Genomic DNA, 24,176 nt, shown 5'->3' with positions numbered 1-24,176 from the left:
AAGGCAAATATACACGGGATTTGCTTACCAAGACAACATTGAATGTTCCTGAATGGCCAAGTTACATTTGACTTAAATCGGCTTGGAAATGTATGGCAAAACTTCAAAATGGCTGTCTAGCAATAATCAACAACCAGCTTGACAGAGCTTGAAACATTGTTATAATAACATGCAAATCTTGTACAATCCAGGTGTGCAAAGCTCTTAGAGACTTACCCAGAAAGACTCACAGCTGTAATCGATGCCAAAGGTGACTCTAACATACAGTATTTTGACTCAGGGTTGTGAATACTTATGTAAATTACATATTTCTGTATTTCAATAAAAATGCTAAAATAAAAAAAAACTGTTTTCACTTTGTCATTATTGTGTGTAGATGGGTGAGAATTTTTTTTAAAATCCATTTTTAATTCAGGATGTAACACAACAAAACGTGGAATAAGTCAAGGGGTATGAATACTTTCTGAAGGAACTGTATAGGACATTATGCAGTGGCAACAGAGAAAGTGAGGACCAGGCAGCCGATGTGATTGGTGCAAAAACTGAGCAAATAAGATGAGCTAAAAACAGAAATAGCACAGATTTTAGTCAAACTATTCCAAAATTAGTGGTTGGTTTGGACAGAGGATAACATATCACCCATTGTCATTTGCCACCATATCAAGCTGTCGCAATTCCGCAGAGAAAGCATTCTCTGAATATCTTTATGCTTAACATACAACTAAATTGATGCTTAACATTAATAAATAATGAAAATCCACAGGTGAAGTTTCAAACATTGGTGTTAGATGTTTTATTACATAAATAATGTACAGGGATTTATTTGACAAAAATAAGAAAGGGAAAAGGAATCAAACGTATGCACTGACTGAAACATTGGCACCGATCTAAGAAACAATGAAATGTAACATGAGTGTACAGTAGAATTCTAAAAAAGGCAGACAGTGATTCACATGGGTGATAAGTATCAAAACTAAACCTGTATATCTATTTACTTCAAGTTCAAGTAGTGTGCTTGTCAGGTCAAGTCTTACATGCAGTCAAAACAATGTGGCTATTTGTCAATATGAGGTCAGGGACAGGTCATGATGTCTGACTTGTCTGTTACATAGAAATAAGGCAGGCGATTGGGTGAGTCAAAGGTCACATGATATGTAGTCAATTGTATGTACATCAACAGTAAACTCTCACTATGTGCTGCTATTTGCCATATCAATCCAAATGACTTTATTGCACAGTGATAAGTTATATCTCTATGAAAACTTTCAAAGTAATACTGATGTAATATTATACATCTATACAGACTACCAATATTATGCTTGCTACAATGCCAAAAGAGAGGCAATCTTATGATAGTGAACAATTGTTGTTCCACATCGTATCTCAAAAAATGACTCTCTCAAAGCTCTAACTTTAGCAAACGACGACACCATTTACCATTCGGTTTCCTATGACTTACTGCAGATAAAAACTTAAACCAACGACATACAGCAAAATTATAACAGATATAAATCTTAACACTTTAGATAAATGGCAGCAATATCCATCTGGCTACACGATTAACATTTCTGTTCAAATACACTATACAGCCATGTGTAAATCAAAGATATAAGTTATTAACTATTTTTACAGTACTGTATCTATGGTATTTAGGGATTTACAGGATCCATGGTCATACATGCAGAAGTCTCAATATAATTTATGTTGATATGGGTTCATTTGATACTGAATGGGACCTGAAAAAACCTTTAAGTGTATGAGTTCTGTATGTATGGTCATATGATAGATGTATCTATGCATGTAAGGTATACATACTCAATATATTTGTGTGCCTGAATGTAGGCCTACATGCATATATGTAATGCTTCTGTTCATAAATGCTAAATGTAATCTATTATTGCACATCTCGTAATGCTAAAATATTGCTATTTCAATAGATTAAAATAGTTAATTACATTGGTAATATCATAACAAAATGTACATATAGAATCTTAAAGTATCCTTATTGGTATGGCTGGTACAGTACTGGTACTTCAGTAGGGTATTGATAACATTTAGATAAAGTGTGTTACACTAGCGTGTCTGATATTCTTTGATATAATATAATCTGTCATATTCCTCTTAAGAAACATAACTGATACTCTAGAGGCACCAAGATAAATCGCAAAAAAAGGCTTTCAAAGAATATCTGAAGTCGTTTCTAAGAAGAATGATGAATGACATTTGAAAAGCAATGATAGAAGTTTGGGTTTTGTGAAATGTATGGTTAATTATCCTTTTGGAGGACAGTGGATATAACTACTTGAGCCACTGAAATTGCTTGAAACATACTTTCTACCATCAATAATTAAAAAAAAACGCAAATAGTATCTCATTCATTGACAGCATATGAATCGGTCTTAAAACCTTGCAGCCGTCCACTACTTGTAGAATCCTCTAGATTACCTTGTTAACTGTAACAATGCCATCACCCAAACTAACTTCAAAGGGGAAGGAGAACTTGTCATTTAGATGCTAAATTAGGTTTACTCTGTGTTCTCTTTACACATCATAAGATAGTATTTCCCTATCAAACTGTGGTCGCAGTTTGTAAAGATTGGCATTGTTCATCCTCATGTCAAGCTGTTATGGTGATGACAACAAGATGTCATGTACTACCTTAGTCTTTGTTTCATGCATTTTTATAAAAAACACCATTATGGCCTCATACTGTATAGGGCAGATAGAAGTCATATGATGTCACCTTTCAGTCCATTATTGTGCTTTTCGATTCAATCTAGGTGAATCCCTCTCAGTTTACGATTATCGGAATAATCACCACAGATGACACAGGTAAACTACTGAAGGAAAAAAACTGTTTGATATACTGGCAATAAAATGGCTGCCAAATAGTGCAATAGCACAAAGGGCCTAAACATGTCTTTTGGGTTCTTTATGCACCAAGTTATGGGGTTATGGATGGGATTGGTTCCATTAAGTACAGCCAGGGACTGTCTCGGTCTTCATTCCATTTCTTCTTCCCTGGAATGGATTAAAAGTAGCAAAGTTCCCTGTGACACATATCTAACTATCATTTGCAGATTATTAGAAGTGTTGGACAAAAGCAGAACATTTACACAAATAGTTTCCTCTCTCAAGTTCCTCATCTCAAGTCAATTTGTCAACATTAGTCAGAAGAAGAATGTTCAATGAACATTTTCCTACTAACTGGGTGAAAACCAATTGCCTAAAGTATTTGCATACATACATGAATTATTCATATGAATGGATTTCACTGTTGACCTCTCACCTTTCAAATGAATGTGCAGTTAGTTTGAAGCTGTCCCATATATATATATATATATATATATATATATATATATATATATATATATATATATATATATATATATATATATATATAGCTCTCGAGTGGCACAGTGGTCTAAGGCACTGCATCTCAGTGCAAGAGGCGTCACTACAGTCCCTGGTTCGAATCCAGGCTGTATCACATCTGGCCGGGATTGGGGGTCCCATAGGGCAGCGCACAATTGTCCGAGTTTGACTGGGGTAGGCTATCATTGCAAATAAGATTTTGTTCTTAACTGACTTGTCTAGTTAAATAAAAGTTACATTTGACTTTTTTTAAATTAAAATATCCCTGCATACATTTGAGTGTGCAGGTTGAGGCCTCCCCATTATTTCTCCATACATGAATGTATGTATTTCATAACTATACATTATCTAGACTCTCATATACTGTATATTCGTCAATATTCCCCAGATTATTTCCAAAAATCAGCACCTGCCTAAAGAAGATTGTTGGATATTTCTTGGATAAATGTAATCAGACAGTTTGTTCTCAACAATACATTAATTTATTTTCTTCACTCCATTTTAGCTCTCTCCACACCCGTCTTCTCTTTCTCTCTACATCTCCATTCTCCTTCACCACCCCTCTTTTTACCTGTTGATTATTCCTTTAATTTGGGAGTCTTTCTCCACTTGCTGTTGCCGTAGCCTCCTCTCGCTGTCCTCCAGGCGACTCTGGTATTGCGAGAGGATCTTATTGGTCTGCTGCTCCTGGGAAAGGAGCCTCTTCTCATACTCCTCCAGCTTCCTGTGGGACATGATCAGTCGCTCCTTTAGGGAATGGATCTCCTCCTCGTATTCCTTTACCTGAGACAGACAGAGAAAAGAGAACGCATTGGAAATAGAAAATGGTTGAGCAATTGTCATACACGTCGACAAGTCACCATGGAATATGGAGGCAACCACATTGTTGTCCAGTGTTCACTAAAGTCTAAGGCACACCGTTTATCCCTATTCACTTGCTCACTATACACAAAGATCTAGCTATGTCTGTTATGAAAATAACTCCAGAAGGGAGTATATTGAAAATATAAAAATAGTTAAGCAACTGTCATACTGTTTATTAGCAACACACGGCTAAGCAACCAACAAATGTTCTTGGGGGTTGACTGAACACACCTTCACTCGGACAAAGAAATGTGGTAATGAGGAGTCTGCGGTCAAATATGAATATGAGAGCTAAAAGTTTGTTTATTTTCAATGACTCACTGTTGTTCAAGTTCATCCTCAGCTGTTTCTAAATTATTCATAAATAAGTGTCTCGGTACCATCTGCTCTCCACTGATAGACTTGACTTGCACTTCCCTGACATCTGCACTGTGCATTAAGAAGGAGATATGACTCAGATCAGTGTTACGGTTCTCTAGTCACAGTTTGCTGTTGAATATGCTGCTAAGTCGAATTCTGCATTCCTTTGAGGCATCGTTTTGTTACTGTCGATTTCCTAGAAGATTGGGATTTCAATGCCAAAGCTACAGTATATTGTTAAGACAATTATCTACTGTTTTTTAAATATACACATTGCAAATGTCAAATTTAGGCTACCATTCTTTGTATTGCAAAAGCTGTGGTGGGAGAGATGCATCTACCCTGTCTAAGCGAGACTCATCCATGCTTTTGGAGTACTCCTTCAGCTTGAACTCCTCACGGTCGATGCGGTTAGCCTCCAGAGTAATGTCAGCGGAGAGGTGAGGCATGTTGGAGACCCAGGCGACTGTTCTCTCATTGGCCGGGGTCGGGGGGTTAAGGGTCGAGGGCGACTGGCCAGAACCCTGTGGAAAAAGACAAAAAGCAGATATGAAGAATATGTACCAGTACTAGCAGTGGCGTGTATTTATGGGTGCCAAGGGAAGCCAGACATTCACCAACAATTGAACAAGAAAAGATAAAATCATTTATCTTTCGTCTCTCTGTGTTTCATAATTATCCTTCAATTCGCAAGAGGCTGAATATATCTCACTGGAGAAAGCATCCGAGCGAGCAAAACACTGCCCCTCTGTCTCTGTATGTGTAGGCCATCTATCTGATGCTGTCTGGGCCAAAAGAGTATGACATTGTTGCCGGACGTAGCATTGAATGCAAGGGAAGCCAACGAGCATTTGGCTTTCCTTGATATTATTATTATTTTTAAATAATAGCCAATCAGCGTTGCGCTAAACTGAGTGAGCTCAACTGTGAATGGTCCTGGCGCATAAAATATACATGTCAAGGGAAGCCAGTTTGGATTTGGCATCACTCCTATCAAATCGTATCGAGAAACAACTTGAATTGTTGAATCTCGTTGTGTAGTTGTCCTCCGGTGGCGAGCTATCTAGCTAAAGTAGGCCCTTTCCTAAATTGGCCATGGATGGAGATAGGGATTTGGACTTGTGGTTTTACTTAATTCTCCGAACTGGCCAATGCTTATGACGGCAATTCTGAACCAACTATTAATTCATACATTGTGCCCCTGGCCTGAGAGGATGGAAGTTCAATATGTAGCTAGATGTAGAAGGCTAATGTTGATCATGAAAGAAAGTTAGACTAGCGAGCAAGCATTTTAGCCAGGTAGCCTAGGACAACAAAAAATAAAAGCATGTACTGTATGACAGAGTGAGAGACTATTTTATCAACATGAAAGAGAGGAGGATGGCATTGGCGTTTCTCTACAAGTAGGGTGAGTCAACATGTGTTTTAGACTTGCACAAACTCGCATGCACGCACACATAGGAATCAGAACCATGGACAGCCACATTATATTTAGCCTACGTTGATTGGACTAAATTGTTTTTGGTATCTTTTAGTTGTCACTGTAGTAGACTAAGCATAGGTGATATGATGATATTGAAATGTTTTCTCTTCATTCAAAGACTCAATCAGGGACACTCTTACTGACAGTTGTGCTTGCTTGATGTATAGTCTCTACCTTCTTTCCCTTTGTGCTGTTGTCTGTGCCCAATAATGTTTGTACCATGTTTTGTGCTGCTACCATGTTGTTATTATGTTGTGTTGCTACCATGCTGTGTTGCTGCCTTGCTATGTTGTTGTCTTAGGGCTATCTTTATGTAGTGTTGTGTTGTCTCGTCGTAATGTGTGTTTTGTCATATATATATATATATATATATATATATTTATTTATATATATACTGCAAAAAAAAATAAAGGGAACACTTAAACAACACAATGTAACTCCAAGTCAATCACACTTCTGTGAAATCAAACTGTCCACTTAGGAAGCAACACTGATTGACAATAAATTTCACATGCTGTTGTGCAAATAGAATAGACAACAGGTGGAAATTATAGGCAACAAGCAAGACACCCCCAATAAGGACTGGTTCTGCAGGTGGGGACCACAGACCACTTCTCAGTTCCTGTGTTTCCTGGCTGATGTTTTGGTCACTTTTGAATGCTGGTGGTGCTTTCACTCTAGTAGTAGCTTGAGACGGAGTCTACAACCCACACAAGTGGCTCAGGTAGTGCAGCTCATCCAGGATGGCACATCAATGCGAGCTGTGGCAAGAAGGTTTGCTGTGTCTGTCAGCGTAGTGTCCAGAGCATGGAGGCGCTACCAGGAGACAGGCCAGTACATCAGGAGACGTGGAGGAGGCCGTAGGAGGGCAACAACCCAGTAGCAGGACCGCTACCTCCGCCTTTGTGCAAGGAGGAGCAGGAGGAGCACTACACGAGCCCTGCAAAATGACCTCCAGCAGGCCACAAATGTGCATGTGTCTGCTCAAACGGTCAGAAACAGACTCCATGAGGGTGGTATGAGGGCCCGACGTCCACAGGTGGGGGTTGTGCTTACAGCCCAACACCGTGCAGGACGTTTGGCATTTGCCAGAGAACACCAAGATTGTCAAATTCGCCACTGGCGCCCTGTGCTCTTCACAGATGAAAGCAGGTTCACACTGAGCACATGTGACAGACGTGACAGTCTGGAGACGCCGTGGAGAACGTTCTGCTGCCTGCAACATCCTCCAGCATGACCGGTTTGGCGGTGGGTCAGTCATGGTGTTGGGTGGCATTTCTTTGGGGGGCCGCACAGCCCTCCATGTGCTCGCCAGAGGTAGCCTGACTGCCATTAGGTACCGAGAGGAGATCCTCAGACCCCTTGTGAGACCATATGCTGGTGCGGTTGGCCCTGGGTTCCTCCTAATGCAAGACAATGCTAGACCTCATGTGGCTGGAGTGTGTCAGCAGTTCCTGCAAGAGGAAGGCATTGATGCTATGGACTGGCCCGCCCGTTCCCCAGACCTGAATCCAATTGAGCACATCTGGGTCATCATGTCTCGCTCCATCCACCAACGCCACGTTTCACCACAGACTGTCCAGGAGTTGGCGGATGCTTTAGTCCAGGTCTGGGAGGAGATCCCTCAGGAGACCATCCGCCACCTCATCAGGAGCATGCCCAGGCGTTGTAGGGAGGTCATACAGGCACGTGGAGGCCACACACACTACTGAGCCTCATTTTGACTTGTTTTAAGGACATTACATCAAAGTTGGATCAGCCTGTAGTGTGGTTTTCCACTTTAATTTTGAGTGTGACTCCAAATCCAGACCTCCATGGGTTGATAAATTGGATTTCCATTGATTATTTTTGTGTGATTTTGTTGTCAGCACATTCAACTATGTAAAGAAAAAAGTCTTTAATAAGATTATTTCTTTCATTCAGATCTAGGATGTGTTGTTTAAGTGTTCCCTTTCTTTTTTTGAGCAGTATATATATATATATATATATATATATATATATATATATATATATATATAGTTGAAGTCGGAAGTTTAGATATACCTTAGCCAAATACATTTGAAATCAGTTTTTCACAATTCCTGACATTTAATCCTAGTAAAAATTCCCTGTCTTAGGTCAGTCAGGATCACCATTTCATTTTAAGAATGTGAAATGTCAGAATAATAGTAAAGAGAATTATTTATTTCAGCTTTTATTTCTTTCAAATTCCTTTGGGTCAGATGTTTACATGCACTCAAAAAGCTGGTGTAACTGAGTCAGGTTTGTAGGCCTCCTTGCTTGCCTACGCTTTTTCAATTCTGCCCACAAATTTTCTATAGGATTGAGGTCAGGACTTTTTGTTGGCCACTCCAATACCTTGACTTTGTTGTCCTTAAGCCATTTTGCCACAACTTTGGAAGTATGCTTGGGGTCATTGTTCATTTGGAAGACCTATTTGCGACCAAGCTTTAACTTCCTGACTGATGTCTTGAGATGTTGCTTTAATATATCCACATAATCTTCCTCCCTCATGATGCCATCTATTTTGTGAAGTGCACCAGTCCCTCCTGCAGCAAAGCACCCCCACAACATGATGCTGCCACCCCCGTGCTTCACGGTTGGGATGGTGTTCTTCGGCTTGCAAGCTTCCCCCTTTTTCCTCCAAACATAATGATGGTCATTATGGCCAAACAATTCTATTTTTGTTTCATTTCTCCAAAAAGTATGATCTTTGTCCCCATGTGCAGTTGCAAACCTTATTCTGTTTTTTTTTATGGCGGTTTTGGAGCAGTGGCTTCTTCCTTGCTGAGCGGCCTTTCAGGTTATGCGATATAGGACTCGTTTTACTGTGGATATAGATACTTTTGTATCTGTTTCCTCCAGCATCTTCACAAGGTCCTTTGCTGTTGTTCTGGGGTTGATTTACACTTTTTGCACCAAAGTACGTTCATCTCTATGAGACAGAACGCATCTCCTTCCTGAGCGGTATGACAGCTGCGTGGTCCCATGGTGTTTATACTTGCGTACTATTGTTTGTACAGATGATAGGGGTACCTTCAGGCATTTGTAAATTGCTCCCAAGGATGAACCGGACTTGTGGAGGTCTACAATTTTTTTTCTGAGGTCTTGGCTGATTTCTTTTGATTTTCCCATGATGTCAAGCAAAGAGGCACTGAGTTTGAAGGTAGGCCTTGAAATACATCCACAGGTACACCTCCAATTGACTCAAATGATGTCAATTAGCCTATCAGAAGCTTCTAAAGCCATGACATCATTTTCTGGAATTGTCCAAGCTGTTTAAAGGCACAGTCAACCTAGTTTATGTAAACCTGTGACCCACTGGAATTGTGATACAGTGAATTATAAGTGAAATAATCTGTCTGTAAACTATTTTTGGAAAAATTCCTTGTGTCATGCACAAAGTAGATGTCCTAACCGACTTGCCAAAACTATAGTTTGTTAACAAGAAATTGGTGGACTGGTTGAAAAACGAGTTTTAATGACTCCAACCTAAGTGTATGTAAACTTCTGTAATCGAACCCACAAATGCTGATGCTCCAGATACTCAACTAGTCTAAAGAAGGCCAGTGTTATTGCTTCTTCAATTAGAACAACAGTTTTCAGCTGTGCTAACATAATTGCAAAAGGGTTTCCTAATGATCAATTAGCCTTTTAAAATGATAAACTTGGATTAGCTAACACAACGTGCCATTGGAACACAGGAGTGATGGTTGCTGATAATGGACCTCTGTACGCCTATGTAGATAATCCATTAAAAATCAGTCGTTTCCAGCTACAACAGTCATTTACAACATTAACAATGTCTACACTCTATTTAGGATCAATTTGATGTTATTTTAAAATGGACAAAAAATTGCTTTTCTTTCAAAAACAAGGACATTTCTAAGTGACCCCAAAATTTTGAATAAATAAAAAAAATGGTGCTGGAATAGTTGAGGCAGCTCCTGTTTTCTTTGCGTCTTGTGGTAACTTTCCGTGGTTCTAAATCAATAGTTGTTTAGTGGTCCGAAAATGTCGGAAACATTAACTTGATCATGCAACTGTTTGTTACATGCAATACGCTTTGTGGACTTCACCAGGTGTGGTTGAATTTATTCTACCACTGTGTCTTCTTACTATCTCGGCCTTAGGCCTTTATATCACTGTCGCAAGGCATATGAACTAACAGGTTATAGAGCAAACAAAGCAATTATCACAACACATAAGTTGTAATATGGCTTTTTTTTCCTGACTTCCCCAGTGATTTTACCCATGCACCACTACTGTGTACTACACAAATGAGGGGGTGACCTTTGGCCCTATTTAACCATACAGGTCACTGGGAGTCTGGGGTTGGTCAGAAACAACTGTGCAAGAGATAGCATGGTTGAACTGTAATTGAGAGGTGTGTTGGAATTGTTATATAATGCTCTTTTCAGAGTGAGAGAAAATAACAGTGACAGCTATGAGCTTGTTGTCAGATTTCTAGGGTAGATTGAATTACACAATAGAGTACAATAGCCTGCATACCTGTTTGCTGATGGAAGGTTTAAGCAGGTGCTGTTGCTGTGGTTGTTGCTGTTGCTGTTGCTGCTGCTGCGATTGCTGTATGGTCGTTGTAGTGCCTCCCTGTGGCCCCTGGGGGCCCTGGCTCTCCCTGACAGAGCTCTGCTGGTGTGGCAGTCCAGGGGCTGTGTTGTCTTTGACCGACAGCTGTTGCCGCGGTGCCTGTTGCCGACCTCCGTAGCCCGACTCTGGCGATAGGTTGGCACTGGGCGGTCGTGTCTTAGCGGATGGTGTGGGTGCAGCAGCCGCACTGACAGACAGCTGATGGGAGGTCTGGGATTTGACACGTTGAGCGGAAGGCGGGGCGATGGAGCTCTGGCGCACGGGCTGGACTGTGGAGGGGGGTGTGGCCAGGGAGGAATGGGAGGTACCAGTCTGAGAGGCCATGCCCATCTGCTGTTGAAGATTATCCTAACAAAGACAATTAGAGAACACCAAGTTATCCTGGCCTTCCAACTGTTTCAGATATTTACATTATGCTAATCCTATTAATGTAGGCTACAAACAAATGTTGACTTAAATTATTATCATGTAGGAGAGACAAAAAGGCTAATTTGCACAAAAGTAGAACATGATTGTAAACACATTCTTGACCTTAAGTTAATCCATACCTGCCCGTGCATGGACAGTTGCCGCCGTGCGTAATCAGCCCTGCTGTAGTCGTCGCTATAGCTGTGTGAGTGGATAATGGCTGGCTGGCCCAGGTGCCCTGCCCCGGTCCTTAGGGTGGACAGGTCCTCGCTGCGGGAGAACCCCCCGTGGGCGAACTGGGGGATGTAGGCCTGGTGCGAGCCACCGTGGTCAGGCTCCGGGGCCAGAAGCAGGGGCGGCGGGAGATGGGCCCTGCTGTGCTGGTGGTGAAGGTGGGGTCCATCTGCAGTGCCGGTGGCCAGGTGAAACAGGGGGTTCTGGAAGGAGAGCGGGTATCTCAGGGCGGCGGCCTGCTGCTGCTGCTGCTGGGACAGCGAGTCGGTGGTGGTGCCCATCTGGCTCAACTGGCTCAGCCGTAGGCCCCCTGACATGCTGGATCCCCCCGAGCCGGCCGAGTGGCGGCCCCCGGCCCGGAGCTGGCCGCTCAGGCCCGAGCCCAGGCCTCCTCCACCCTGGCTGCTGAGCCCTCCGAAGCTGCCCATGCCGGTGATGGAGGCCTGGGAGGAGTTGAGCATGGCCACCGACTGCAGGTTAGACACGCTGTTCATTGTGGAGTCCTGGAGGTCCATCATAGATATACACTTTATTGACACTGAGCACCTAGACTAGATTGATATAGCTAACACCCTTGTGTGCCCAATTCTAAAGTGCCAATACGTTGATTAAGTGTTTTATCTATTGAGAGGGGTGGTTGTATGCCTGAATTGCATGTCCCATGACTTACCACTAAGGTACATGCATCATTTTCCTATGAACGCACAGCTGCCATACTATCCTGCAGTCGTCTGCCAGACTTGGCTACCACATGGAAAGGAGATGTGCAGTTCACATAGTTTCCTGTAGAACATGGCTCCTAACAGATCTTAATTACATTTAATGCTATCAAAACTCTAGAATTCAACTAACCTTGTGGTCTGGCTCAGTGATATCGGAGCTACTGGTGCAGTAGGCAGGGCTGGATCGGGCCAAGGGAGGGCGGGTTACATAGAAAACGTCTTTGGAGGCTCGATGTGGGTGATCGCGCTCTTGGAAACTCAGCTGAGCATGAGCACGAGACGGCATGACCCCCCCACTGGACACACCAGATGTAGGGGAAGGCAAGCGAGTGATATCTATGGAGCTTAAGAAAGGCAACAACACATGGCAACAGATTGGAGAAGACGATGACAAGGTTATAGGTGTATTACAAGTTTGGCACAACCCAACTACAGCCTTATGGCGGGAAAGGCAAAACTTTAACAAACGCACCAACCAACCAACCATCCTCCTAGGGCTGGTTTCCCCAACACAGATTAAACCTAATCCTAGACAAAAAAGTATGTTCAACGGAAATTCTCCATTCAACGTGTTTTTTTGTCCAGGACTATACTTAATCTGTTTCCAGGAAATAGGCCCATAGGATTAAATAAAGCCAGGGCACTACCTGTTGAGATCCTTCATCATGAGATTCTGGAACTCCGAGGAGACTCCCCTGTGGAAGCTGGGTCGTGAGAGCAGCCTCTCCGTCTGTCTCTCATGGACTCTATCTGTCTGGTTCTGGTGGCTGGGCTGCCTCTGCAGGTGGGGGTTACGCAGGGCCATGCTGATGTCATTCAAGAGGCGGGGCAAGGGACCCAGTTTGATAATGGCATCCTGTGGGTTAGGGTTAGAAGACTGACATGAATACAAGTTAGCAATGACAATAGGAAAAGCATTCAAATGGTCAATTTTTTAAAAGTATCTTATCCTTGAAAATTGCAAGTATACTTAATCATTCCATTCATTCTACTGACTCATACTTTCAGATTACTGGTGTGTCAATACCACACATAGTTATTTTATTGTACTGATTCCTAATTGGACTCAATCATTATTGAATAACACCACATTAGTTATCTATAACTTGTATAACTTTTTTTATTGGTCATATATTGTAGAGGTTATATTGTTAATATTTACCCTGATCCTCCCTACCTTGCTGAGCTGGGCCATGACCTCCCAGAGGAGGCTGTGCAGTATGGACAGCTCCCTGCCCAGGTCGATGTAGCCCTCGAAGCCCCCCGCGTTGCTCACACTGTCCAGGTTGGAGATCTCATAAAGGAACTGTTGCATGGAGCCCCACTCCATCTCTAAGAACTCATTCATGAAGCACATGTACTCCTCTTTCATACCAAACCTGAGGGAGTGAGAGAGAGAGAGAGAAGAAGAGTCAAAATGCTGTATACTCACAGAGATTACATCATTGGCTGGTTTCCCGGACACAGAATTAGCCCACCCTGGATTAATAACTAATTAGCACTTTCAATGGAGAATCTACATTGAGCAAGCTTTTTAGTCCAGGATTAGGCTTAATCTGTGTCCCGGAAAAATACTCAAAATATTACAAAAGTTTTAGCATAAGCATAACATTATAAGTTGTAGTGAATGAATGAACTGACTTGGAGAAGTTGGCCAGGTTCTGCACCACTTTGGAGATGAGGGTGAGCGTGCGTGACGTCTGCTCGTCTGGGTACTCCTGGGTCAGGTTGAACAGGGAAGGGGACATGACGGCCGGACACAGGAAGCGCAGGAAAAGGGAGCCACTGATTAGGCGGTCTGCGATGTCCTCCCTCCCCCTCTCCGCACAGCGCACCCTCCACGAGGCAAACACCTCCTTCAGCTCTCGAGGAAACACACTGCAGAGAGATACAAATATTCAGTGTGTTATTATCATTTGATAGGATATTCTGTTTTAGTCAGGCAGTGTATCCCAACTACTGAATGCAAATCTGGTGTTCAACAATCAAAATTCTGTAAATAAATCTTTGGGTGCTGTGGCTCAGGAGTAATCCTACTTAAATGAAAAAAAGAGTACGCACTCATATGTCATCTACTGACCAATGGGAGTTGACGATTTTGCAGAGTGCTAGTTCGCAGCACATGCGGAGATTGGCTTGGTGATCTGGAAGGACAGAGGGTGGTGTCCTCATGGGGTCCACCTCGCAGTTCTCTTCTGATTCGTACAGTGCCCTTATGAACTCCCCTGAAACAAGCACAATATCACTGACCATTAGGCAAACACAGAAAGATAATGAATATATCACAACAAGAACAGTTCAACAACATATATTGAGTGATTAATGTGAAGCATTCGAAGGCCACACCTATTGCATCCTTGAGGTACTTATGTCCAATCAGCTTGAGGTACTCTTCTATGGCTTTGGTGGCCAGAGTGTTCTCTCTGAAGATAAGGTGTTCTCGGTCAATGAATCTATCTACCTCACACATCGCCATGTCCGAAAGAAAATCCTGGGAAAAAACAAAACGTCAACATAGCATAGACTTTCTTTTTAAAACATTCAATTATAATCTATTGGGTACTCTCAAATTCAATTTTGAGGATATAACGCCTCTTCTCAGGTCAGAATGTAATTTGTTATCTCTTTTGGCTTATGGTTTGGTAAGAAAACCAAGAAGTAGTCAAACTAATGTTCATTTTGTAGTTCATAGTGTCTTAAAGATAGAATCCGCAGGTTGTGGGCGCCCCCATGCCGCCCTACTTCTTCTGTTGTGTTTTCACTTTGAACGAAAACAAGGGGATTGAGCCCTGAACCGCCTTGGGCTGGCCTTCTGGGCAAGGTGTGTCTTTGCACTAAATCCTGTCTACTCGAACGACCCTGCTGCCATGCTCCGGAGCTGGAGAGGAAGTGAAAGTCACTTGCAAGCTACAGCCGCCAGAAACAAATACAGAGCAGAGGAAGCCAACATGCTAGCTAACTTGTTTGCAGATAAACTGTCCTGGTAGCAGGGTCAGCATTTTCAGAAAATGTAGACAGAAACAAGCATTATTCTCTTCTTGGATCTGAATCAACTCGACCCCAAAAGAGAAAAAGAAGCGAGAAAAAGACTGCTCATGACCAATCCAGGAACCGGATAAATATAGGAATTAATTTTGAAAGGTGGAAGAGTGATGCCGAAATGGCCACCATTCTCATGAACAGGTAGGTAAATGTTGGGTTGCGTTTTTAGCCTGTGTTTTTTAGCTACATTAGCTGCTAACCTTAGTGTGTTCAATGTTCAAGCTTTCTAACATGGCTACTTAGCTAGCTAGCCGACATCTTTTGTATTTGGACTGTTTTGTACTCAAAGAATCTAATGATAACTAACTACATCATGTATACACTGCATAAACCACACAAGATGCCCAATGCCTTTATTTCAACTAGCTAACGTTAGCTAAGTTACATAACGCTGGATATGCAGATCGTTGACATGATAGTGTGTGTGGTTTGTAGATGATAATGCTAGCTAGCTAGATGGTTGACAGCATTTTCAACCTAGGCACACCCAAACAATGCATCATCTAGCTATACATCCGGTACAGTGACATCACACAAACATTTATTTCTCAGGGAGATACTGGTGGAGATTTCGAAAGGAACCTGAGGTTGTAGAAGTTGTGGTTGTGGAAAAATCCAAAAGGGAGGTAAAAATATGCTATGGAATGTTTTGTTATGTTTTGTGATTCAATAATAATTTGATTGGTAATCGACCAATGGAAGCAATGTTTGCCTGTTCAGCACATTACCTACATAGCATGGCATTGAGTCCTACCATGAACTGCCCAACTTCAAGGACTGAATGAATATCCAGTGTGGTCAGTAAAGTAAACAATGGCTCGTCTGCATGACATATTGGTAGAACATGGGCCATCAAGTAATAGAATGGTTACATTAGAATGACACATGTTACACTGGTTACATCGCAACACCACATCCTATGTATTTAAAGAATACGGTTATGGCACTGATCTATTTGTCAGTAATGCCCCCCCCCCCCCCCCCCCCATTTAGCAGCCGAAGTCAACAGATCATGGTGATTTGCGGCGGTTGAATTAATATAAGGTGCCATCGATATTATGTTATCAAATCATAAACAGCATTTATCTGGTATATACACAGGATACAGTGAGGTGTATACAGGAATATGACCTTGCATTGTACCGTGTACTACTGAAATAACAACTTGTTTAATGTTTCATGCCAATACTTACCTTTGCTTTCCCCGTGCTCTGTAGTATGTGGACCAGCGCACAGGCCACCTCTTCTTTACTCTTCACGCTCAGTAGAGGCTCCAGCACCGCACACAAAGTCCGGTAGTTATTGGTAACATACTCGGCAAACTCCTTGTACAGCTCCATGGGCAGGATACTCATGGTCTGGTAACGGGACTTGAGGCGTAGGGAGGCATTGATGATCTTGCCCCCTGCTTGACCCTTGGCCAGGACGCTAGGCTGGATGACAGGGTACCACTGCTCCACAAACTGTCGGCCCGTGATGCTGGAGATAGGGATACTGACCAGTCCCAGGTATGTGCTCTTTTCCTAATAGAAGAGGGGAAATAAGGCATAAATCAGAGAAACTTAATGTGGGATTTTGTGGTCAAGAGTTATGGGGCCTGGGCCATTAAGAAAGAGGAGAAGAAGACAATAGTAAATGAAACTAAAGTATATTTATTCATCTTAATCATTGGGCAAGTTGCTGTCATTAAACCCCAGCAGTGCTTTAACCAGTCTGCAAAAATGTAATTTTAACCAGTTTTGTACACTGGTGAGAGAGTTGTCCCTTCACCTTGCGTCTCTTCTTGTCAGTCTCCTTGTAGAGATGAAGGCGTAGGTTGCGGACGGCTGGCAAGTTGTTGAACTCAAAGTGCTCACCCCAGAACACGGTGTCAGTCCGGGGCTTGCTGGTGGTGCGTGCGTAAAGCATGTCGTCCAGACAAAGTTCGCAGTAGTAGCGCTTCTTGGCGGGAAGCTCCCGCGCCTCAATGATCCAGAGTTTCAGCACGTTGTCCACCCTCCGACTGTTGTCCTGAAGAGGGGCAAAGAGAGGGTGGCAAAAGGACAAGGCAGAACAGGGAGGAAAGAAAACCAAAGGGAAAAAGACCAAAGAGAAAAAGAAAGCCAAAGGGAGAGAGAGGGAGGGTTGAGTGGGTTAAGAACAGTGGTGTAAAGTACTTAAGTAAAAATACTTTAAAGTACTACTTAAGTAGTTTTTTGGGGTATCTGTATTTCACTATTTATATTTAACTTCACTACAGTACATTCCAAAATAAAATAATGTACTTTTTACTCCATACATGTACCCTGACAACCAAAACTACTCGTGACATTTTGACATGAAAATGGTCCAATTCACACACTTATCAAGAGAACATCCCTGGTCCTCCCTACTACCTATTTTCTGGCGGACTCACTAAACACAAATGCTTAGTTTGTAAATTATGTCTGAGTGTTGGAGCGTGCCCCTGGCTATTCGTCAATAAAAAAATACAATTGTGCCATCATGATTGCTTAATATAAGGAATTTGAAATGGTTTATACTTTTACTTTTGATACTGAAGTATATTTGAGCAATTTCATTTACTTTTGATACTTAAGTATATTTAAAACGAAATACTTTTACTCAAGTCGTATTTTACTGGGTGACTTTCACTTTTACTTGAGTCATTTTCTATTAAGGTATTTTTACTTTTACTCCAGTATGACAATTCAGTACCTTTTCCACCACTGATTAAGAACAGTCTAAGAACAAAATGCACACATACGGATGGAGATAAATTAGATAACACATATGTACTGGAGGCATGAGAGACAGAAAGTGGATGTGTGATTGGTAATGTTGCAGCAGAGAGCTGCATTTTCTGAACATGTTTACAAAGAGCCAACTATGTCTGAAATCCCCCCATGGGAGGAGAGCGTGCTGTGCAGATTGCACAGAGTGATGTTTTAGTCAGGGGTAAGTCATTTTAACTAGTCTGAAATGCCACTGGATCGCTCAGCCCCGGCTTAGCTCAGCTCTTAATACCGAATTTAGATTGCTAAGTATATCACCAATTTTCCAAAGATGTTATATCTTAAGTACTCCATTGGTATGCCGCCTGACAATAAATGTGGACGTCCGCCGATACAACCCTTTCAGCCGTTCATCATGAATTTCAATAGGAAGAAGAATCGAGAGCGGCTGTCTGCCCAGCGACGGTTTGCGAAACTTAATGAACATCCTGGTCTCTATCGACATCGCACCTCGTCTTATCTCTCCCATCATTTATCTGGTTGGAGATTCATGAGGGTGCAGAGGATATTTTGGAGCCCCGTGTCGAGTCCTTGGAGCCCCGTGATTCAGCCAGGAACCCTGCAGTCACAGCATCTGGATGAGTCAATCCACTCGGGCTGATGTTTCCTCTCGGTTTGCCTTAATAACTGCAGCTCCCTTGCTGCCATCAAGAGCAGTTATCTGTCTCGCGTAATGTCTCTTTTGATAAGAGGGGGGGGGGGCTATTATGGAGACCTAGGAGATCAAGCTGAGCTGAAATTAGAAGATCTGTTTTAATCAACCGCATCTAAAGTCCTGAGTTTGCGTCTTTTTAGTTCTTTATTTAACTCTGATGATAGTGTAGAAGTGCTGTGTTTTAATATGTACTGTATTTGATGACTATACATTACAGATATAGACAAACAGAGAGCACATGGAGGTTACAGTAAACAAAATGAGGAAATGCTCATATTGACACAGACATATTGAAGACAGGGGAGAAGGAGAGAAGCACTGACAGACAGAGAAGTAACTTAATTTCTCGTCCTTGTTTCCCCACCTTGTTGGGTTTGACAGCTCTCTGAAGATTCTCGATCCATTTGTCTCTCTCTGCACCCGAGCGACATGCAAAGCACTTGGTTCCTGAAGCCGTAGTCACCTGAGGTTACCAACGGTAACATCAACAGCCACAACCATTAGCAACTTGGGAGAAGATGACAAGTGGCATAACAACGTCCTTTAATCATAGAGACTTGTGTCATGTACACGTCGGCTATGGGAAAGTGAGCCATGCAGGGAAAGCCGTTTTCACAACAAATTTCTGTGACAAATCAACTTGGGACATGAGCTCATTTCGAGCTGCCTGTTGGCTTTCAGTTTGATATCTTTTCCACAGATAACTAGATTTTAAAAAATCCCAGCCTTATTCAATAAATCCTTTTGTTGATTCCAATGGAGAGACTTCTACCCAACATTAGTAGCATTAGTAACAATAGTAGACAGACCTGGGTTCAAATGCTATTTGAAATCTTTAATATGTGTTCATGTGTTTGCTTTAGCCTGCCTGGAGTGGCAGATGGGCAGGATTTGAACTTTCTTTTCTTCTATTGGTTCCATTGCACCAGGCAAGCTCAATCAAGCCCAGCAAAGTGATTTGAAATCATTTCAATTAGTATTTGAACCGAGGTTTAATTAGTAGCGCTATCTGTGTTCATCGTGTGTGTGTGTGTCGTGTCAGCCTCACCTCGAAACAGTACTCCTGTCCCAGGATGCTGCTGTGGACGGGCTTGATGATGGCGTCCTCGTCCAGGGTGAGGTCCAGCGCCTCAGCTGCGCTGCTGGGAGACAGCAAGGACTCATGGGAGTGGGACTCTTTGAAGCTCTGCATCAGGCGCGTTCTGGGTGGGGAGCAGAGACACAGTGAGAGGAGCAGAGTGAGTCCCATACATTACACAGCATCAAGGATACAGTACACAGCATTCTGAACTGTGGTTATAAAGGGTAACTCTCCCACAACCAAACAGCCACATATACACTACCGGTCAAAAGTTTTAGAACATGTCACTGTCATGCCCTAATCTGTTTCACCTGTTCCTGTGATTGTCTCCACCCCCTCCAGGTGTCGCTTATTATCCCCAGTCTATTTATCCCTGTGTTTCCTGTCTCTCTGTGTCAGTTCGTCTTGTATGTTTAGTCAAGTCAACCAGCGTGTTTTTCCCGTACTCCTTTTGCTATTCTCTTTTTCTAGTTCTCCTGGTTTTGACCCTTGCCTGTTTCTGGACTCGCCTGCCTGACCTTTCTGCCTGCCTTGACCACGAGCCTGTCTGCCACTCTGTACGTCCTGGACTCTGATCTGGTTTTGACCTTTTGCCAACCATTCTCTTGCCTACCCCTTTGGATTATTAAACATTGTAAAACTCCAACCATCTGCCTCCTGTGTCTGCATCTGGGTCTCGCCTTGTGCCTTGATTGTCACGTCTACTCCTGCTCCTCCCCTCCGGCATTCGACGTCGCCCGTATACTAACCACCGATCCTAGGATCCATCATTACGCACACCCACCATCAAACATTACGTGCACCTGCACGTCATCATGAAGCATCACTGACTCCAACAATGGAAGCAGCAGGAAAACAATATCTCCCAGACGGTCGACAAGCAGGGATACCTTCTACGTCAACAGCATGACCAGCTGGCACAAATGGGGACGGCTATGGAAGAGGTTCTTCGCAGTGTGCGACATCTCGAACATACCCGGGAGGCGTTGCCGTCAACTAGCGGAGGATACTCTACAACCAGTCGACCCAGCGAGCCAGGACAACAGCCCATTCAGCAACCCACTCAGGTCAGCGATGACCGTTTGTTCCTCCCGGATAAATTGACGGCACCCCATCTAAATGCCGTGGCTTCCTACTTCAGTGCTCCCTCTACTTTACGCACCAGATGGGAGCCCCACCACCGAGAGTTCCAAGGTTGCCACGGTTATTTTTCTGCTACCTGAGCGGGCGTTGCAATGGGCCACAGCTGTCAGGAGAGAGGAGGGAAGGAGCGGGAGTAGATGTGACAGTACCCCACCCCCTCGATTCCTTCCACGTAGTGAGTTGTGGGCGTACTCTGCCCGTCACACCTCCACTGGTTTGAGCCCCTTCCAGTGTGTTCTGGGTTTTCAGCCGGACTGAAGCTCCTGCAGTTGATGAGTGGTTCAGGTGCGAGAAAGTGTGGAGCGATGCCCACGTGAGACTCCAGCGTGCCGTCCACCGTCAAAAGGAGCAGGCGACCGCCCCCGCCCCCCCCGTTCCTCTACCAGGAACCTCCCACTCCGCCTGTCCTGCAAGAAGCTGAGCCCCCGGTTTGTTGGGCCATTCAAGGTTCTCCGGAGGGTCAACGAGGTGACGTATAGGTTACAGCTTCCCAATGACTACCGTATCTGCATCACCACCTGGTATGGAAACGGCTTGGCTTCCAACCGCAAGGCGCTACAGAGGGCAGTGCGTACGGCCCAATACATCACTGGGGCCGAGCTCCATGCCATCCAGGACCTCTATACCAGGCGGGATCAGAGGAAGGCCCTAAAAATTGTCAAACACTCCAGCCACCCAAGTCATAGACTCTTCTCTCTGCTTTCGCACGGCAAGTGGTACCGATGGACCAAGTCTGGAACCAACAGGACCCTAAACAGCTTCTACCCCCATGCCATAATACTGCTAAATAGCTAGTCCGTGTAGCTATTGGTTAACTATTTCACTATCTGCATTGACACTTTTTTTGCATCTCTTATGACTCATCACATATGTTACTGTTTATTATCTATCCTGTTGCCTATTCACTTTATCCCTACCTTTATCCTGTACATATCTACCTCAATTACCTCATACCTCTGCACATCGACTCAGTACTGGTACTGCGTGTATATAGTCAAGTTATCGTTACTCATGGTGTATTTATTCCTCGTGTTATTATTTTTCAATTTTTTTCTCTGCATTGTTGGGAAAGGCCTGTAAGTAAGCATTTCACTGTGAGGACTACACCTGTTGTTTACGAAGCATGTGACAAATACAATTTGATTTGATTAGGGGGATGATTAAGTCAACAAGGCAACTGGCACCATGTGGCCAAAAAAATGCAACCACTGTCAATATTTTTCATTTAAATGTCGGTACACACTTCTTGCACTAAAGGGACTACCCTCTGTTGATAGCTCCCTACAATCTCACTAACAAATCGAACTGTGACAAGGGGAGTGGAATACAATCAGTCATTGAGGGCACAGAGAGCCAGAGATCTTTCATAACGGCAGGCCCAGTGGAGTTTTTTTGAGATACACTTGAGCATATCTGATTCTGAAAAAATTAGAAACAGCACGCAACCATTCTGCTTTTCATGCCAAAGGAATCCGTCTGTACTCACAAATTCTGTGTTATGTGAGCTTGAAAAGAGGTCACATCAAAAAACAATGCGCTGCTAGTCTCACAATGGATCTAATTGTCATCTGAAGAAGTAAACACATTAGCATTCAATTAGAGTTTCACTGGATTAGATTAGATTTGAGCATAACCACAATAGTGTTATCATGATAGTTCTTAGACAACAAAGCTATATTTCTATTGACAGCCATACTCTACATGCATAAGGCACAGAGCAACACGTGCATAGAATTGTCCATGACGCTTGCCCGCCATGCCCGCCCACACTGACTTATACATACAGACACACACACACCGATTATGCCACAATGCCACTGAACTGAAGAGGAGACAGATACAGAATGACAGAAAGGGGAACGACAGAGACCACAACACAGAAAAGCAGAGAAAAGAAAGTAACAGTGTCCCTACTATGATGTCCCTGATGCATCCAGCCCTCTCACGTTCTCCCTGTGCCACTGTTTTTGTGGACATTCACTCATAATGTGCATCAGCACATAGAATACTTACAGTGGAGTGGGAAAGAGAGAGAGAGAGAGAGAGACAGTGGCGGTTCTTGACCATTTCAACTGGGGGGGCCAAGCTGGGGCCAGTTGTACTGTTAGAGGGGCCAGTTACATTAGACGTTAATGTTGTCATATCGTTTTCTTCACTGCATTTCAGGCATTATCAGGCAAAAGACCATGAATAATCGTCATCGTTACCACTGTCTAATAACGGATGTAAAAAAAGAACGATAGCAAAAATTAGTTCCTTAAAAATTATTTCATACTCCACATTTAGGGGGGCTACAAGGGGGTCCAAAATTGTTGTCACAGGGGCACTGGCCCCCCCCTGGCCCCCTGCCCAGAACCGCTAGTGGAGAGAGAGTGAGAGAAAGATAAGAGAGAGATGTGGAGAGAGAGATAAAAATAGATCCAAAGAAATGAGTCAGAATGCGAGAAATAAAGGACAGTGGGGGAGGTCGAGAAAGGGAGGGCGAGAGGGCGAGACAGAGGGAGAGAGAAGGAGAGGGGGAAGACGGTGGGAGAGAGAACCTCTCAGAGGAAATCAAGTTGTTATGTAAACTGTGGGTACTTAAGAGAAGAAGGGAGTGACAGGGTCGATGAGAAAACAGAGAGAGAGCTAAGAGAGATATAGTTGAAGTCGGAAGTTTACATACACCTTAGCCACATACATTCAGTTTTTCACAATTCCTGACAGTTAATCCTAGTAAAAGTTCCCTGTTTTAGGTCAGTTAAGATCACCACTTTATTTTAAGAATGCGAAATGTCAGAATAATAGTAGAGAGAATTATTTATTTCAGCTTTTATTTCTTTCATCACATTCCCAGTGGGTCAGAAATTTACATACACTCAATTAGTATTTGGTAGCACTGCCTTTAAATTGTTTAACTTGGGTCAAACGTTTCGGGTAGTCTTCCATAAGCTTCCCACAATAAGATGGGTGAATTTTGGCCCATTCCTCCTGACAAAGCTGGTGTAACTGAGTCAGGATTGTAGGCCTCCTTGCTCGCACACGCTTTTTCAGTTCTGCCCAAAAACTTTCTATGGAATTGAGGTCAGGGCTTTGTGATGGCCACTCCAATACCTTGACTTTGTTGTCCTTAAGCCATTTTGCCACAACTTTGGAAGTATGCTTGGGGTCATTGTCCATTTGGAAGACCCATTTGCGACAAGTTTTAACTTCCTGACTGATGTCTTGAGATGTTGCTTCAATATATCCACATCATTTTCCTCCCTCATGATGCCATCTATTTTGTGAAGTGCACCAGTCCCTACTGCAGCAAACCACCCAGACAACATGATGCTGCCACCCCCGTGCTTCACGGTTGGGATGGTGTTCTTCGGCTTGCGAGCGTCTCCCGTTTTCCTCCAAACATAACGATGGACATTATGGCCACACTCTATGTTTGTTTCAT

At 43.1% G+C, this 24,176-nt stretch overlaps 1 protein-coding gene across 4 annotated transcripts in view; it reads right to left on the bottom strand.

Moving 5' to 3' along the window:
* LOC106605281 (ras/Rap GTPase-activating protein SynGAP-like) overlaps positions 1 to 24,176 on the bottom strand; it is a 111,169-nt gene that overhangs the window by 21,741 nt on the left and 65,252 nt on the right. For 3 of the 4 annotated variants that reach the window (XM_082975320.1, XM_082975319.1, XM_082975321.1), the window contains 14 exons: positions 19,577 to 19,730; positions 18,893 to 18,991; positions 16,870 to 17,109; positions 16,293 to 16,622; positions 14,404 to 14,548; positions 14,138 to 14,282; positions 13,699 to 13,935; positions 13,235 to 13,436; positions 12,705 to 12,913; positions 12,188 to 12,401; positions 11,242 to 11,778; positions 10,595 to 11,041; positions 4,941 to 5,123; positions 3,947 to 4,158 (listed from right to left, as the gene is read on the bottom strand). In XM_082975320.1, coding sequence (XP_082831446.1) covers positions 3,947 to 4,158; positions 4,941 to 5,123; positions 10,595 to 11,041; positions 11,242 to 11,778; positions 12,188 to 12,401; positions 12,705 to 12,913; positions 13,235 to 13,436; positions 13,699 to 13,935; positions 14,138 to 14,282; positions 14,404 to 14,548; positions 16,293 to 16,622; positions 16,870 to 17,109; positions 18,893 to 18,991; positions 19,577 to 19,730 — 3,354 coding nt within the window. Of the gene's footprint in view, positions 1 to 3,946; positions 4,159 to 4,940; positions 5,124 to 10,594; positions 11,042 to 11,241; positions 11,839 to 12,187; positions 12,402 to 12,704; positions 12,935 to 13,234; positions 13,437 to 13,698; positions 13,936 to 14,137; positions 14,283 to 14,403; positions 14,549 to 16,292; positions 16,623 to 16,869; positions 17,110 to 18,892; positions 18,992 to 19,576; positions 19,731 to 24,176 lie in introns of all 4 variants that reach the window. The other variant, XM_082975322.1, reaches the window with a different exon arrangement.

The sequence above is a fragment of the Salmo salar genome, chromosome 05 (genome assembly GCF_965601325.2).
Source record: "Salmo salar chromosome 05, fSalSal1, whole genome shotgun sequence".
NCBI lineage: Eukaryota > Metazoa > Chordata > Actinopteri > Salmoniformes > Salmonidae > Salmo > Salmo salar.
The sequence above is the reverse complement of the archived record's forward strand: the minus strand, read 5'-3'. Positions and strand labels throughout refer to the sequence as shown.